Source organism: Drosophila navojoa, chromosome 5 (genome assembly GCF_054131105.1).
Source record: "Drosophila navojoa isolate 15081-1374.11 chromosome 5, UAZ_NAV_1.0, whole genome shotgun sequence".
Taxonomy (NCBI): Eukaryota; Metazoa; Arthropoda; class Insecta; order Diptera; family Drosophilidae; genus Drosophila; species Drosophila navojoa.
In genome coordinates, this window is record NC_142893.1 from 26,089,329 (window position 1) to 26,107,500 (window position 18,172).

Below are 18,172 nucleotides of genomic sequence, written 5' to 3' on the forward strand. Positions count from 1 at the left end.
AATAAAAAAGGAGAGAGCAGGAGGGGGAGAAGCCATATATGTGTGTGTGTGTGTGTACCATACCTTAACATGCTGCGCTGATAAAAATAGAACGCCAAAGGCGGTGCTGTTGCTGCTGACAGCGTTAAAATTTGTGAACCTAAAAAAGAGAAGGGGAAGGGAACGCAGTCAGAGATACTCGAGTATTCATTTTCAAATAGATGGAGGCATTCGACCTGTCGTGCTCGACTAATTGAATATGCCATAATAAACAAGCATAGTGACCAAAGGTTAGCAGCATTATGGAACCCCACAGATAGCCTCTTGATTATTTACCTCAGTGAATGAAGAAATGAACATTTCTCATATCTCCTGTACATGTATAATGTGTGAATCACTCGAATCGTCACTCACGTCATGCTGTCAAAGAACGGCATACTATTACAATCGAATCTACACTTGTTGCGGATATTATCATATTGCTTCCATATATGTATATATGCACATATATTTTTATACACTGAACCCATTGAAAATGGGAAATCCGAGTGTAATGGTTTCGTTAAAAGTATGTAACAGGCAGGAGGCGTGGCAGACCACACAAAGTATATATATTCTTGATCAGGGCGACGAGCTGAGTCGATTTAGCCCAGTCCGTCTGTCTGTCCGTCCGTATGTATGAACGCGTCGATCTCAGAAGATATAAGAAGATATAATTCTAGCCGAAGCTTCGACAGAATTTGTTTCTTTGCTAAAACAAAAAAGATAGAGTAAATTAAAGCAAAGCTATTTTAATTTAATACTTTAATCAGTCAGTAATCTTCAAGACATCTATCATTTGAGAAGTTTAACAGACAGTTTTTCAGAATGTAAATCCAAGTCTGTCTGCGAGCGCTTTTCCTCAGAGCTCATATGAATGACTCGACTGACTTTATCTCTCTCCTCGCGTTTTTCTTTGTACGTATAAATAGATTCAGCCTACTCTTTATTAGTACTCTTATTAGTAGTTTTATTCAATTCATCTGGAGAAATAATTATATTTTTAAGGTTAGTTTCTCCAATTGATATACAAATATACATATTTATTGAATTTCAACTACGATGAGTGCTTTCCTTTTTTCAACTGAAAACCTAAACTTAGCTTCGCCGCTGTTTCTAACCAAAGAACATGGCACGAGTATGCAATATATAAGTGTGTGTATGTGTGTGTGTGTGTGCAAGCATGTGATCAGCCGTCTCGTTCTAGTCGCAACTTCCACCAGTCAGCCGAAGCAGCACGACGCCGCTGTCGACGTCGCTTTCGACGTCGCAGCGACGTCCGTTGGGTTGGGCAGTGGACTTCAGCTGGGGACCTGCCTCCGAGGCAGTCGCACTGCGATCAGTTGAGTTTTGTGCGTTGTGCGGTTAAGTAGCGCGTTCTGCTCCGGCCCCCCTTTCAGAGCTCACACAGTGAGAGTAATCAGTGCACACCACCAAACACGAACAAATACAGACACAAGAAAGGCACGTACACACGCACGTAAGAAAGATCGACAAATCCATATTCAGGTTCAGTTATTGAGGTACAGGCCCCATTCAGTTGCTGAAGAGCTGCGTCCCACGCTTTCAGCATTCGTTGAATAGTTAAATCAAAGCCCCAAAAATCAAAATGAGGGAAATTGTGCATCTGCAGGCTGGACAGTGCGGCAACCAGATTGGCGCTAAGGTAAGTCTCACTGTATTTTGTCGTTTTAATTTGTTGCCATTTTTTCGATTGTTTTTTTTTTTTTTTTTTTTTTAATTTTTTCTGACTTAGGCCTTTTTTTGTATTTTTGTGGCGCAGCTAATTTATGCACATTGCCCGAAAACGTTTTTCAATGAGTTTCCAAATTGATCGCAGCTCAGAGTCGAAGCGTTGACGTCGAAGTCGCCTTTTACAGCGGATTCAGCGCAATTAAAGCAAAAGAAAAAATTAAGGCAAAAAACGCAGCCAGCGAATAAATATAAAGAAAAGAATAAAAAATTACAACAAAAATAAGAAGAACAAGTAAGAAAGCTCTAGTCGAGACTGCTCGACTACGAGATCCCCTGAACCCTACAAGCAACTGATATTTCAATAATAATTAGCACCCACACACGCACTCATGCAAACAAATACACGCACACACACACACTCACATATACAGGCGATTTCGCTTGGGTTGCGCTGCAGTGTTGGCAATATTAGGAGAACTTATTTGTTGAATAATTTAATTTCTAGACGTACGATCGTAATGAAACTTTCAGAACGTAATCATAATGTTAAAATGTATGTGTATACCGAATCACAAGTCTCTAGTATTTGATATACGACTTTTACAAAGATGAGGGTGAAGGGGTGGATTTAGAGGTGGGGGGTAAATTTTAACAAAAACCGAAATTGTATGACATGCGTCTTAATATACATTTTAAATTTGGAGACTCTAGCTTGAAAGATGTAGGAGATATAATTTTTAAACTGATCTTCGATAAGGTTTTTTATCGATAAAAAAGTATCGGAATGAGTTATCGTTTTTTAGTGATAAACTCGATATCCGCGTGATATATACGGACATTTTAAAAAAAAGTTGAAGTCTCTAGCTCTTATATCTTCTGAAATCGACGCGTTCAAACATACGGACAGACGGACGGACGGACGGACGGACGGACGGACGGACGGACGGACGGACGGACAGACAGACGGACAGGGCTAAATCGACTCAGCTCGTCGCCCTGATCAAGAATATATATACTTTGTGGGGTCTGCCACGCCTCCTTCTGCCTGTTACATACATTTTAACAAAACCATTATACCCTGATTTCCCATTTTCAATGGGTTCAGGGTATAAAAATCCTAAATCAAATAAAAAATAAATGAGCGACGCGATGCGACGTAGCGAAGAAAATTAAATTTGTTTGGGTTTGTCGGGCACTCGATATGCCCTTTGTTGCAAGCTCAGCTCCATTGTGATTATAGTAGTAGAGAGAGCTGGAGTCAGCCCCTTTAATAAATGAGCCGGAATTATGCCGCTCTAATATGGGGCATTACTGCAATTGTTTCTATAAAGCGCTTTTTCCGCCGCTCCCCCGCCTCTTCTGCCCCACCTTCCACTCGTCGCTCTTCTTTCGATGCATTTTACAGATGCCTAAATCCCCTTGCACTATCGTTGCGGTTGCATCTTTTCGCTTTGTTGGGCTTTCCACTAGCAGCGGCAGCAACCGCACGAGGTGCACACAAATATGCCATTCAGGTGCCACAGAAAGGAAGACATTTTAATTCACGGAAACTGAAAAAATTCGTTTTATGAAAAGGTCTTATTATTAATTGAAAAAAGTAAATAAATAGAGAGTTCGGGAAATTATTTCCTTTATACACATACACATGTGCTATTAATTATTTTGAAAGATACATCGGAGATCGAGGCAACAGCTAACTATGGGGAAATTCACAGTTTCATTTAATATTTATAGTATATATATGTACATGAAATACAAATTCTAATGAGCTAATTTCTCATATTTATTTCGAGTAAAAATCCATCACTCAGACAAAATTATGAAGTCCATATTGTGTAGTGTAGTGTAGTACGGTGTCAAAGGGAAACATATACACATAACATATTTCAAAATTAATGAGACTCTACGTACTTAATAAACTTTCTAAAAAGCTTTCTTTGCGAACATCGGCTCACTGCTGAAGCAACATTCGAGATATACCTGAAAAGACCAATGCGAAGTTCCAGTTACTGAAATCGGCGGAAAATCGCTGAAAAGTTTCTAATAGCCAACAGCTGTCCATATGAATGCAAGTCAAGTGTGCTTAATGGTATTTAACAAGGCGGGGCCAGACATATGGCCAGCCCAGCATTCATGTCGATCAGATCACAGATCACTGATACCATGCGGCTAGGAACAATTGAGCTGCACCGGCTTGTTAGCCAGCGCTTTGTGCGGCAGCTAACTAGTTAATCAGTAGTTAATCAATTGCAATGCTGGCAATTAAAGGGACGCAGAGAAATCAGCCGCCCCGCCGTCAATTACTTTGTGCAATGGGCAACCTCGGTCAGTTCATCAATATAGCCAACCGATCCTGCGACCCAAGCCACGAACGTGCCACAACGCACTGTTCTTGCTACTGCAGTTGTAGTTGCTGGTGTTTTTTGTTTTTTTTTTTCTTTTTTTTTTTTGGCAATTTGCAACCGGTTTTTCAAATTCCAGTGTATGTGCAGCGGGGGCAAAATCAATGTCAATGCTCTGGCGCAATTTGCAAGCAGCACCAGAAGAGAGAAAGAGAGACAGGGAGAGAAAAGTGTGTCACTCGGCGTCGCACGCGAGCGGATAGAAGCCAATCAAGCGATGATTAAACTACATATAAACACAGTTAAATTAAAGTAAATCCAAGCACAAAGATAAGCAAACGTTATTTTCTGTCGCACTAGTTTGATTATTTTATATCTTATTCTCCAAATGACTCAATTGAGGTTTTTTGCGCTTTGTGGGAAATGGCTCCAACTGGGTTAGAGGTGGGGGCCAGGGCAGGGGCTTCAGTGTCGCTTAATTTAACGCTAAACAGTTTTTAGTTCTCAGAAATTCGGCATAGTAATGCTTTTTATGGACCTCTATACATATACAAATACACATATGTATGTGGGCTTCTGTGTATGTGTGTGTGTCTGTGTGTGCGCGCTTACCCATGAATGAGAAACGTAGACTGCTTATCTAAAACAGACGACGCGTCGTAGCCGACTTGGAAATTTGAGCGAACCGTTGGTTTCGCATTACCCAAGAGATTCGAGTACTTCCAGCATATATGTATATACATATACACACACACTCATACTATATGTGTATATTCATATAAGCAAAACAGCTGAGTGGACACTTCGAATGTGGCAACAAGCAGCAAACAACAAACAACCAACAACAACAACAACACCACTCACTGAACAGCAGGCGGTGCGGCAGCTATGTACATCTAACCCTACCCACATTTCTGTTTAAATTTGAGTTTCGAATCGCAATCGGCAAACGGGCATCAGGCAAACCGCACAAGTGCACAAAGGAAATGACTCAGAATCAATATGTTAACTGCCTGTGTGGAGGGGGAGGGCATGCCCAAGGATTGGCCTGATGAGTGCACACATTTTGGTGGGCGTCTACTGTTACAGGATAGGGGCCCATAAGCGTTGCGGCGAGCTCCGAGTTTCCGCAAGCAGACGATAAATGCATTTTAAATTATCAGCAAGCGCCTATATACATATAATATGCACAAATTATAATTTCATAAATTTCATTTTTATGCATACATATGTACATATGTACGTGTATATACATATGTATGTGCGTGCGTATGTACATACGTGTATGTGCCCTGGCAGAGTCAACAAACTGAAGACCTCCTCAGTTTTTGTTTTTTGTGTTTCTTGTGAAAGATTTATTATCGCGTCTGACTTGAAAAATAAGCAAAACAGCTGGCGAGCGGTAGTCGGCTGTTGGGTAGCTGGGCAGCAATGGGGCGAGGCGTCTGTCAGAATGTTCTTAGATGCCCCAATGGCTGGCTACATGTGAAAATGCATTTTCGCATATTTTCAAGGGCTGCCAGAAAAGCCATGGCCGAAGAAAACCCGCAGGCGATCCGCAGACGGACTTAAGACTTCAGTCTCCAGTCGTCAGACTTCAGACTGGCTGCGACTCCAAAGTTCATGCTCGAGTGATTTCAAGTGCCACAGACCGAAAGACTGCCAGCCAAAGCCGTAGCTTCAGCTACAGACATGCAACACTTAATGAGGGCGTCGGCAGCTGATCGCATGTGCAGAGCGGGGAGTGCGAGAGTGGGGAGCAATGGGCAATGGGCAAGTGCCAGAAGGAGATAGCAGGAAACAATGAAGCAGTGCAATACATTACGATTCTCCTAATACTCTCTGGATATTCTGCTAGCAGAAACAGCAGAGCAGCAGCACGGAGACAAAGAAGAGAGCACAAACTACAGAAATCAGCAAGAAACTAACTGTACAATCTAGACGGATAATAGAGCCTAAAACAAATTATTTTTTGTCATGAACATATTTCCTACCATAAGTTCATTCATTCAATTGAAATTCTGTGGAATTTTTCATTAATCACGTTTCACTATAATTAACTTGAGATTCATTCTAATCAGCTTATGACAGATATTTGGCCTTCCATGCTTTCTTCAGATTACACTTCTTTTAGTATTTGTACATATACCTTATACATATGTATGTATATAAAATTATCGTGTCGTTGTGTTTGTTGTGTGTAGGGTAGGGTAGGGTAGATCTGAAAATCGTCTAACCTCTACTTCGCATGGCCCTAAGTTTAAAGGGTAAGGCATCATAAATTTTGTTTTTATTTTTGACATAATGATCTTACGATATCATTCAGTAACACAATTTACAATGAAGCATTGATTGCTATTGATGACCTCTTCATTAGCATTGAGAATTTACCCAGTAGGGTTGATAACAGTGACAGTAGTTCGGTTATGCTCTCATGTTAAACAGTTATTCACATTTAATGAATACGTGCACGTTATTAAAAATTATTCGTGTTTTATTAGTATGAAGAGTACAAAAGTTATTATTCCCATAGTAAGCCCACAAGGCAGCCCATCTATGTTTAGCGTGCGTGCGTATGTGTGGCTGTGAGGGTGTGTATTTCTTGTGTAAGCAGGAAGAAGCAAAAAATTATCATTATTATCATGCTGAAATATCAGTTGCTCGAAGGGTTCAGGGTATATCGCAGTCGAGTAGTCCCGATTAGAGCTTTCTTACTTGTTTAACTTCATTTCTTTGTTTGATTAAAAGACATTAGTGCCAAGAAAATTCAAAAGGCTAATTTGAGCCGTCGAACACTAAATTTAGAGGTTCATAGTATAGCATAGCACAAAGATCTGATGAAGAAGGGCAACAAAGCAATGCAGATGACCGTATGAGCATGACGAAGTTACGTGCATCATAATTGCAAGAGGCACGAGATAAGCGAAACCAGCTAAGGCAATTAGATCGAAGACAAACGCGCAGATACGTAGAGAATTTGACCGACAACGTCAACAAGTACCTCGAGCATTTACATCACATTAATTTCTTTGTCTAGCTTTTCAGTATGAGCCTGATGTTGAAGATTACGCTAATTCCAAAGTGGTCATTAGTACATTGTACAAGAAATGCCCGCACTGCATTCCCTTGAATTTAAAAATTAGCTAATCGGGATAAAGTATACTTCGGTTGCTTACAACGCTTTCGGCTATAACTGCATCAGCTAGTTCTCTTATAATTAATATCCAGGAATGTAGATCTAGAATTTTGGATATATGACAAGAGTGTGTGTGTAAATAAATTCAATGGAATTATCGCAAATTTTCAAAACATATTTTGTTCGTAGTTGAGGAAAAGAAATTGGTTTCACAAATATGGAAAGGTGCTCATAAGGCATATGAAAAGAAATATATCAGATATAAATATATAAATAAATATTCACAAGCAACATTTATGTAGCAAGATGCTGGAAATAAGAAGTCAAATAAAGTTGTTTTTAGCTGTTAACTGAGTATTGTATGAGGTTATTAGATAAGGCCTGGAACTTAGTCGTAAAGGCTCACGAATCTTATTTCGCAGCAGCTCGTTTGAGCGATAATGTATCACACTTAATACCTAAGAATTTCCACATTTTCTTTTGTGCGCTTCATAATTGTTTCTCCGCACCTTTCGGGCCACGATCGTGCCGCTGATAAGACCGGTCTGCAAAGCTATTTCAGTAACTCAGTGCACGTTCTCAAAAATTTGTTGTATGAAATCGGAGGCAGCCCAGGAGTATGACGCAGCCAAAAGCAATTTACGCAGCTGGACCTGACTGCGGACCGCGGACCGCAGACAGCGGACTGCCAGCCCATTTCCCCAAGCAATCACTACTGTTAACCGAAAAAAGCAATTTCCCGCAACTATCAACGGCAGCATCAAAAAGTAAAAAAAAAAAAAAAAAAAAAGACAAAATGTGTAGAAAAGTCAGTTGAAAGAAAAGCGATCGGCCAGAGCGGGAGAGAGAGAGGTAGAGAGAGAGAGGGAGAGAGAGAGGGAAAGAGTGGAAGACATGAAAAGTGGCTTTTCACTTCAACAGTTTTGTGCGCTAATTTATTTTTGTTGCTGCCTCAAGCGAGTTGCATGATTTCGTTGTTTGTTTGGAGCCACAAGTCCGGCATATAAACTGCGCTTTTTTGTTGCAGCCGCTGCCGCTGCAAGCCTCATAATTGCAACGGACACACTCCAATTAAATTTGATGATCTCGCGATGATTGTACATGCAATTGATCTGCCTTTCAAGTAAACAAAGTAGAGAGGCAAACGCAAAGGCAGTGGCAGAGACAGAGGCAGAGGCAGAGCCTGAGGTAGAGTCATAGGCAGAGCCAGCGCCAGAGCTTGGAGCAGGAGCAGGACCAGGCGCAAGCGCGGACGTCATTGGCTGAAAATGCCTAGATCGGAGCAGACCGTAAACACGTCAAGCTCAAGTGCCAATGGGAAACCAGGCAGACAATCTCAGCAGAGCTCGGAAAAGAAAACTGGCACGGGAGCAGGGACCAGAGAGCTGCGAGCTGGGAATGGGTAGCAGCTGCCACTTCAAGCGATAACATTTTTATTGTTTCCGCACTGTAGATTTGTTTATTTTCCTTTTGGTGAACCCCGATTGGCGTCCAATTAGATTCACGTTGGAATCACAACTTTGTTATTGAAAACCCATTGCATTGACGATTTATGTGTTGCGCTTGAACGCTCGAATTTCTTTGGCAGAGCCCGGCCCAGGCCAGCAATCAGCGAATGATAATGCGACCCATCTTTGGTCAAAATAGCCAAAATCTCAGACTAGCTCGATGTTAAACGCTGGAGAGCATTTGCAGCGCGTTTCCGCAATAAACGTGTTCGTATGTGTGCAAGTATCTATTCGATTTGCTTGGCATGCCAGCGAGCAAGCGAGCGAGCGGTTGCCTTCTAATGATGTTGTCGATGTCTACGATTGGCGTCTGCTGGGTTAATTTAGTAACTGCGAGTCGTCGCCTGGGTCGTTGGCCTGCAGTTCAGCTGTGACTCAGCAGCCGCAATTGACACATTTGTATCTATATCTGTAACTATATCTATATCTATATCTAAGCTAGCAGCAAGCGCATATCTAGACAGACAGCGATAGCGTAGTATGAGCGATAGCGAGAGCGAAATCGTATCTATATCTATATCTATATCTATATCTATATCTATATCTATATCTATATCTATATCTATATCTATATCTATATCTATATCTATATCTATATCTATATCTATATCTATATCTATATCTATATCTATATCTATATCTATATCTATATCTATATCTATATCTATATCTATATCTATATCTATATCTATATCTATATCTATATCTATATCTATATCTATATCTATATCTATATCTATATCTATATCTATATCTATATCTATATCTATATCTATATCTATATCTATATCTATATCTATATCTATATCTATATCTATATCTATATCTATATCTATATCTATATCTATATCTATATCTATATCTATATCTATATCTATATCTGTATCTGTCTGTATCCGTGTTACATATACAGACACAGTGCCCACAGGCAACGCGCAACGCCTCAATCAGAGCTATTTTTAACACTTTCACTGCATAAGGTTGCACATTGGATGCACATTGTACCCCAGGAGCGCTTGTCTTGCGGCGGGCATTCAGAATTGGAAGTGTCCCATGCCGCGACACGCTGCAATCATACATACATATATGTATATATGTACATATGTATGTATATGCAACTAAAAAGTATGTGATGCTGCTATGGATGCTTGTGTATTTGCAGACAAAAAGCCAAGTCGGAAAACTATTTCTGACTGCATGCGTCGGCCGTGTGTTGTTCCTCTTTAAATTTAGCACTAAATCAGGGCATGTTGCAGAGATCCGACGGCTAGCTCTGACGGCTGAACCAAACATAAATTCTCGGCCCGAGAAGTGCACGATGTGTCTCACTTTCGAGGCTCACCCATCGCTCTTTTCTTTCTTTATTAAGCCGAAAACAAATAAATAAAAAACTTTATGGCGCCGCGGTTGCGCCTACTTCGTTGTCACACTGTCGCAATACAGGGAAAACTAACCGAAAAAAGACACTTTCTAATAATTTGTATACTTGTGTGTGTACGTGAACTCTGACATGGCTGGATGGGCTTACATACATACACACACACACACACGCCTTTCGCTCTCTCTCTCTCTCTCTCTCTCTCTCTCTCTCTCTCTCTCTCTTTCTCTCCTTCTCTGACAATCGTCACAGACCAAAAAGCCAGGAGGTTGACAGATGACTGCAGTCAATGATAAATGTATGTATACTGAGAATTTTCTATAGTTTCTTTATCGAGCGGAAAGTCATACGAGCAGAAGCTAATATCCATTGACTGAAGATCCCAAAACGTTTATCTACAAGTTATAATACATGGATTATCGAGATTAATATACACTTTGGGACTTAAAAACTACGAATTTGAATAGTAAAGATAAGTCAAATGTCTAACTCAAATCATTCGCTGGGAAACTCCAATAATTTCCTTGAATTCAATTGACTCTCCAACCTTCCACTTTTCCTTTACGACTAATCATAACATATACAGTAGCCATTCCGGTCTATTTATGTATACATAGAAGTGTACCATCTACGAATTTGAGGCTCTCCCCTCGACACCAAAGCTGAGCTCCTCACGGCGCACATAAAAATAGCTGCAGAGGGTCTTATATCCCTTTCTTATATCCTATGATGGCACAGGCCAAAGCCATTAAATTGTTCTGAACACGATCATTTCGTCAGAATCATTTCAATAAAACCGAGAGGTGTCACAGACGTCGCGTGTATCTGGGAGCCACTCGATGATTATTTTCAATGACAGCTCGAATTTAAGATTTGCGATCATGTCTAGGAGTCATGATCTGCCACCTTAGTCTTAGAGCCAATAAGAACATGGTAAACGTCATTAAACATAATATCTTTCCATTCGTTTTCAGTTCTGGGAGATCATTTCGGAGGAGCACGGCATCGACAGCAACGGCATCTATGTGGGCGACAGCGACCTGCAGCTGGAGCGTGTCAGCGTCTACTACAATGAAGCATCTGGTAAGTTTTCTTAATCTTGGTCTTGCCAATTCGTATACCTCTGACTGCTGACTCACGCCCATTCGCATTCCCTCAGCTGTGAGTCGCTCGTCAGGCGGCAAGTATGTGCCGCGCGCCATTCTTCTGGATCTGGAGCCGGGCACCATGGAGTCGGTGCGTTCCGGCCCCTACGGCCAGCTCTTCCGTCCGGACAACTTCGTGTTTGGCCAATCGGGCGCCGGCAACAACTGGGCCAAGGGACACTACACAGAGGGCGCCGAGCTAGTTGACAATGTTCTGGATGTGGTCCGCAAAGAGTGCGAGAATTGCGACTGCCTTCAGGTATGCGACTTTACGAGTATTCAGAGTACTCCCCTACCCGCTGACAGTACTGAGAGTCTAGTAACGTATCGATAATTGTTATCGATCCCTATCAGTCACTATCGATTTCCATAGATTTAGTTGTTATTCACTGACGCACATTTGCTCTCTAGGGTTTCCAACTGACGCATTCGCTGGGCGGCGGCACTGGCTCCGGCATGGGAACCCTGCTCATATCGAAGATTCGCGAGGAGTACCCGGATCGCATAATGAACACCTACTCGGTGGTGCCATCGCCAAAGGTGTCCGACACGGTGGTGGAGCCATACAACGCCACCTTGTCCATCCACCAGCTGGTGGAGAACACAGACGAGACGTACTGCATCGACAATGAGGCGCTCTACGACATTTGCTTCCGCACGCTGAAGGTCTCGAACCCGAGCTACGGCGACCTCAACCACCTCGTGTCGCTGACCATGTCCGGCGTCACCACATGCCTGCGCTTCCCCGGCCAGCTGAACGCCGATTTGCGCAAGCTGGCCGTGAACATGGTTCCATTCCCGCGCCTGCACTTCTTCATGCCCGGCTTCGCCCCGCTGACCTCGCGCGGGTCGCAGCAGTACCGCGCCCTGACCGTGCCAGAGCTTACCCAGCAGATGTTCGACGCCAAAAACATGATGGCCGCCTGCGACCCTCGCCACGGACGCTACCTGACCGTGGCCGCCGTCTTCCGCGGACGCATGTCCATGAAGGAGGTGGATGAGCAGATGCTCGCGGTGCAGAACAAAAACAGCTCGTACTTCGTCGAGTGGATCCCGAACAACGTGAAGACCGCCGTCTGCGACATCCCGCCCAAGGGACTGAAGATGTCCTCGACCTTCATTGGCAACACCACCGCCATCCAGGAGCTGTTCAAGCGCATCTCCGAGCAGTTCTCCGCCATGTTCCGCCGCAAGGCCTTTCTCCACTGGTACACCGGCGAGGGTATGGACGAGATGGAGTTCACCGAGGCGGAGAGCAACATGAACGACCTGGTCTCCGAGTACCAGCAGTACCAGGAGGCTACTGCCGACGACGAGTTCGACCCCGATGTTAACCAGGAGGAGGTCGAGGGCGATTGTATTTAATGGTGTGGCCAGAGGAATGAGGTGCGTGCGTGAGCGTCTTCTGTTTAGTGGCCAGCCCACGCTGCTGCGCTCCGTGCGCCAGCAGCTGCGCGCTAAGCACTGCCACATACTCTGAGGACGCGACAACAATACACACATACATCGAGACACACACCTACACACACCTGCACACGCGAATACATACACACATATTTATACAGGAAATGTCAAGCGTAGTTTGACAGCAATCGAAGCACAATAAACCGGAAATGCACTCGTTTCACACCCAAGAATTCACTCACTCATTCACTTACTATTCTCCATTCATAATTCACCTGTATCATTAAATTTCCTCGACTATATCTGTCTCCCTCACTCTTTCGGTTCATTCATTCTATTGTTCATTCTACGCTACACTTTACACGGAGGCACGTCTATCGCATTTCTCGCAGCCATTTTCTTCTCTTCTTCTACTCTTTAACAGCTCATTCACTCTTCATCTGCTTTCAGCCCACTCTTTACTCTAATTAAGGACTCAACAACACTTATACATGCTTAATTATTTATATACAATTACAACGTTTAGTATCGTATTTTATTTCAAATATAAAATTTTAAAATTTTGAAGGGAGGTCGTGCGATTGTATCATTAATGAAGGAACTAATTCGAATCGCACCGAAGACTGATGAACAGGCAAAAGTTTTGGACTCAATGGAAATATTACGAGTACTTGAAACACCCAAAGATCGATCATACTTAAACAAAAATAACAAAAAAACAAAAAAATGAAAATCGAACACAATTTGAATATCTGATTAACATTTTTACTATTGATAAGCTCATAAGTTTTTCTCTTGTATTCCTGTGCTGTAACTCTCTCGTAGTCTTTAAATTATCCACGTAATTAACTCAAACATTATTACTAAAGTATGCTGCAAAAACTTTTCAATAAAAATGCAATTTGCAAAAAACAAAATTCTTCATTCTGATTTTTTTTTTTTTTTTTTTTTTTTTTTTTTTTTTTATGTCCAACTCGTTAAGCTGCCAACTAGGTAGTAGAAAGCCTGTTTAAATAAAATAATACATATTTTTACCAAAAAAAAAAAAAAAAGATTTTTTTTTTTCATATATAGCACAAATATTCAAATATTAACTAGATAAAATAATAATCGTGGATTTCATTAATTCAACTCGATGTATGAAATGCTACTAAAGTATATTATTTTGCTCTAGAGTCCAGTCTATGTGTATGGTTAGTGATTATAGGAACATCTTAAATTCTTCGGAGACTGAAAGATCTGAATCGTCTTAGTCATGTTTGCAACCACGGTACTCGTAGCGATGCCATATCATTGGAAATTAATTTCTACAATGAATAGCCGAATATTATCCCAATAGATGGCGTTTTAGTTGGCAATTTAAAGCTTTGCATCACGCTAAAAGCTTTAAACAACAAAAGCTTTAGGGTGACCAGCTCAAAAAGTTTATACTGATTCAAAAAATAAAATATATGTTTAGCAATTTAAAATATTTTTTATATTTTTATGAATAAACTAATTTTAAATTATTAGTTTATTACATACACACATATTATAAGCGGATAAATCAATTCAAACTGGATATGCATATTTAGAAATACTTCGATTATATAGTTTTAAAAAAGATTCCATTTGTGATAATTTTTGTTAGGCCCGTGCCTTATTTTCGATAGAACTGTTTATTTTTCTTATTATGACTTGCCTTTGACAAGTCTTAAGAACTTGCCACGCAAGGCGATTTCACAGTCGTATAAACTTTTCCATTAACTAAATCTCAAATTCCGCAGAACATGGACCCTACCGACCAAGCTCCTCCCTAACCGCCATCTCGCCATACAAGTGAAGCCGCGGTCTCGTGATATTAAAGAGAGCCCCACATCATGAAAGAACAGAACACAAGCAAACATACGCGGAAATAAAAGAGGAAGAACCACAACATAGCCAGAAGAACAGAGAAACCGGTTGGGCCGAACGAGCCGGCCGGCATATTGTGCAGAGCAACACGTTCTTACGTCTAGACTTTAAAGCGCGGCCTGCCAATGTGACCAGACCGGCCAAAGTGCGTTTAACCGTTATGTCACTTACAATTAAACGAAACTCATACTGAAAGCTAGCTTGGGTCGCCGAAAGCCAACGACAATGGCAACGGAAGTATAAGCTGAGAAACTCTCTGACAATCGAAGTTTTCTTCTTTCTGGTATTTCTCTGGACGAGCTAAGCCCAGCCGAGCTGACCTGTCAGCCGAGTCGCACAAAGAAATAGGCAAACCCAAAGGCAATAAAAGTTTGCAATTTACACTATTCGACAGCCCCCTCTCCCCAATCCCTACCGACGTACGAGCCTCTAACCAGTTGTCCATCCAAATCCAGTCGAACCAGACATCGAGATGCAAGGAAACACACAAAACGAAATAAATACGTAGACAACAGCGCCAGCAGCGATTGACCCAGTTTTCAAGACGACAATAACGACAACAACTACAACAACAACAATAACAACATTAACAACAACAACAACGACGACGACAACGAACGACTGCCGAGCCAACAAATACGTGCCAAAACGGAGACAGACCTGGCACAGTGGTACAATCTCTTACAATCCAATACGACTTGATTTGGGTTGTATTCTGTATTTCCATACATATATTATATATAACTATTATACAAGTTAAGGGACTAAACTAATGCAATGAATTCGGATTTGGATTAAGGCGCGAATATGTAGTGCAGGCAGCACAACCGGAGATGGAGGCTACGAGCAGTTTTAGACTCAATTCATACATTAAGTATTGTATTTGAATTTTTCTAGACCCTGAACCCATTGAAAATGGGAAATCAGGTTGTAAGGGTTTTGTTAAAAGTATGCAACAGCCAAAAGTATGGCAGACCCCATAAAGCATATATACTTTTGATCAGCTCGTTGAACTGATTTGATTTAGCCCTGTCCGTCTGTCTGTCCGTTTGAAGGCGTCGATCTCAGAAGATATAAGAACTGGAGACTTGAAATTTTTTTACCTAGGTCCGTGTATAACTTTTCCTCTTATTTTGTTATCGATTAAAAACACTCAAAAATAAGTAATAAATTTATATCTCCTACATCTTTAAAGCTAATGTTAAATGTAGATTTATATGTAATGATTATATGATTTTATAGAATTTCGTTTTTTGTTCAAACTTAAGGGGGTGAACCCCCTTATTAGCATATCTGTAAAAGGCGTATTAAAAATACTAGAGAGTTGTGTTTGCATATCTGATTTGCATTATCTGAAAGTTTCATGAAGATAGGCCACCCACAAGAAAAGTTATTAAGCAACTAAGTTTTCATAGCAAGCCTACACTGCCCACTGTAAGCCCGTGATATACAAGGACCTGGGAAAACAAGTAAGAAGACTCTACTCGAGACGCTCGACTAGGAGATACCCTGAACCCTCCAGTCAGATATTCTAATTACTCGCACTTTTTTACACACACACACGCACACATACATACACACGCTTGGTCTGCGCTGCAGTGTGGGCAATATTAAATGAATTTATTTGTTGAATAATTTTATTTCTATACGTACAATCTTAAACTTTCAGACCTTGATCATAATGCTCAAATGTATGTACATTCCAAAGCACAAGTCCTTACTACTTGAAATACGCCTTTTACAAAGGTGAAATTAAATTAAATAACTAGCTTTCGATAAGGTTTTTAATCGATAATGAAATATCGGGAGTAGTTATTGATTTTTAGTGATAAACTTGATATGCGCGTGATATACACGGACCTAGGAAAACAAATTTTAAGTCACTAGCTCTTATATCTTCTGATATCGACGCGTTCATACATACGGACGGACGGACGGGCAGACGGGCAGACAGACGGACAGGGCCAAATCGACTCTGCTCATCACCCTGATCAAAAATTATATTATATTTTGTTATGTTATGATTAATTATTTTATACTAAATTTTATTTTATAACAATAATCAATTTTGTAATATGGGAAAGTAATATTTTAACAAGATACGCATTCATTTATAAGTACTACAATAAATTGTTGGGGTGCAAATGCAGTTGGTACCACTGTACAGCAGCGACATGGCTGTTTGAATCGTACCTGTACTCGGCACCGATCCTCAGCTCGAGTGAAGCGATCACATTGACCGAATCGAGCTGAAGCTGCGGCTGCGACTGCGACTGCGACTGCAGCTCGAAGTGCAATGTACTCGACGCCGCGCCGAATCGAAAGAAAAATCTCGTTTTCTGCAATTTGCCGATTCTTCAGAAATAAAGAAAAACGATAGTCGCTCAACTAGAAGACTTGCCTGGGCCATGCAAGTGTAGAGCTATCTGCTGAGGGACGTAGCGGGGTGCAGCAGTGGAGCCAGCCGAGATGGGTTGAGCTTTAACAGCAGCGCCGAATGCTGCTGCTGTTGCTGCTAGTGGTGGTGTTGGTGGTGGTGGTGTTAACGGTGGTGCAGTCACATGCAAAATAAACGTCAATGCACTCTGATGTTGCTGTTGTTGTCGTTGGTTGCTGGTTGCTTGGCCACGCCGACCGCAAAGCCTCGACTTGTTTAGATCGGACTGCGCGACTAGACAACGCAGGCCAGACTTGATCTGGGCGCTGTTTTTCTTATGTTTATTTATTCGTCAGTCATCACTTCGCATTCTCGTATTTTCTCTAAGTTGCGGCTTCAGCTCATTTCTTATTTTGTGCAGAACAGCAAAGTTAACGATAATGTAATAATAATAATAATAATAATAAAAATAATAATAATAATTACAATGTTACAATTACAATTAATTACATAGTTACAATTAACAGAACCTAACATGAAAATAATGTTAGCAAAAGAGAGATAGACATTCAGCGTTGTTTACATACATAATTTTAACAATAATAATAATAATAATAATAATAATAATAATAATAATAATAATAATAATAATAATAATAATAATAATAATAATAATAATAATAATAATAATAATAATAATAATAATAATAATAATAATACTAATAATAATAATATAAATAATAATAATAATAATATAATAATAATAATAAAAATAATAATAATAATAATAATAAGTAATAATATAATAATAATAATAATAATAATAATAATAATAATAATAATAATAATAATAATAATAATAATAATAATAATAATAATAATAATAATAATAATAATAATAATAATAATAATAATAATAATAATGATAATAATAATAATAATAATAATAATAATTATATTAATAATAATAATAATAATAATAATAATAATAGTAATAATAATAATAATTATTATTATTATTATTATAAATGCGACCGCATAGCGAGTCCCAAAGCTTAGTTCTATTATTTACGAATTATATATGTATATTTAAACACATACACAGATGTACTTGTATGTACATATGAATATATATAATATACTGCACATGTTTGGTGGGCAGACGTTCGCTTGTTGCCAAACTTCGATGGCGGCATGTGCAGCGGAAATGACCAAGTGCTGATCGCCTCTGAGGCTGGTTGGGCTGCGCGCACTGTTCCCAATTTTCAGCTAACAA

General features: G+C 40.3%; 1 protein-coding gene across 1 annotated transcript; it reads left to right on the top strand.

Annotated features, from left to right (window-relative positions):
• Positions 1-1,331: 1,331 nt before the first annotated feature.
• Positions 1,332-13,543, top strand: betaTub60D (beta-Tubulin at 60D). Its single transcript, XM_018105420.3, has 4 exons — positions 1,332-1,684; positions 11,052-11,160; positions 11,237-11,481; positions 11,634-13,543. Exons 1-4 carry the CDS (start codon positions 1,628-1,630, stop codon positions 12,585-12,587), a joined length of 1,365 nt encoding a protein of 454 aa, XP_017960909.1. The 5' UTR covers positions 1,332-1,627; the 3' UTR covers positions 12,588-13,543.
• The last annotated feature ends 4,629 nt before the right edge of the window (positions 13,544-18,172 follow it).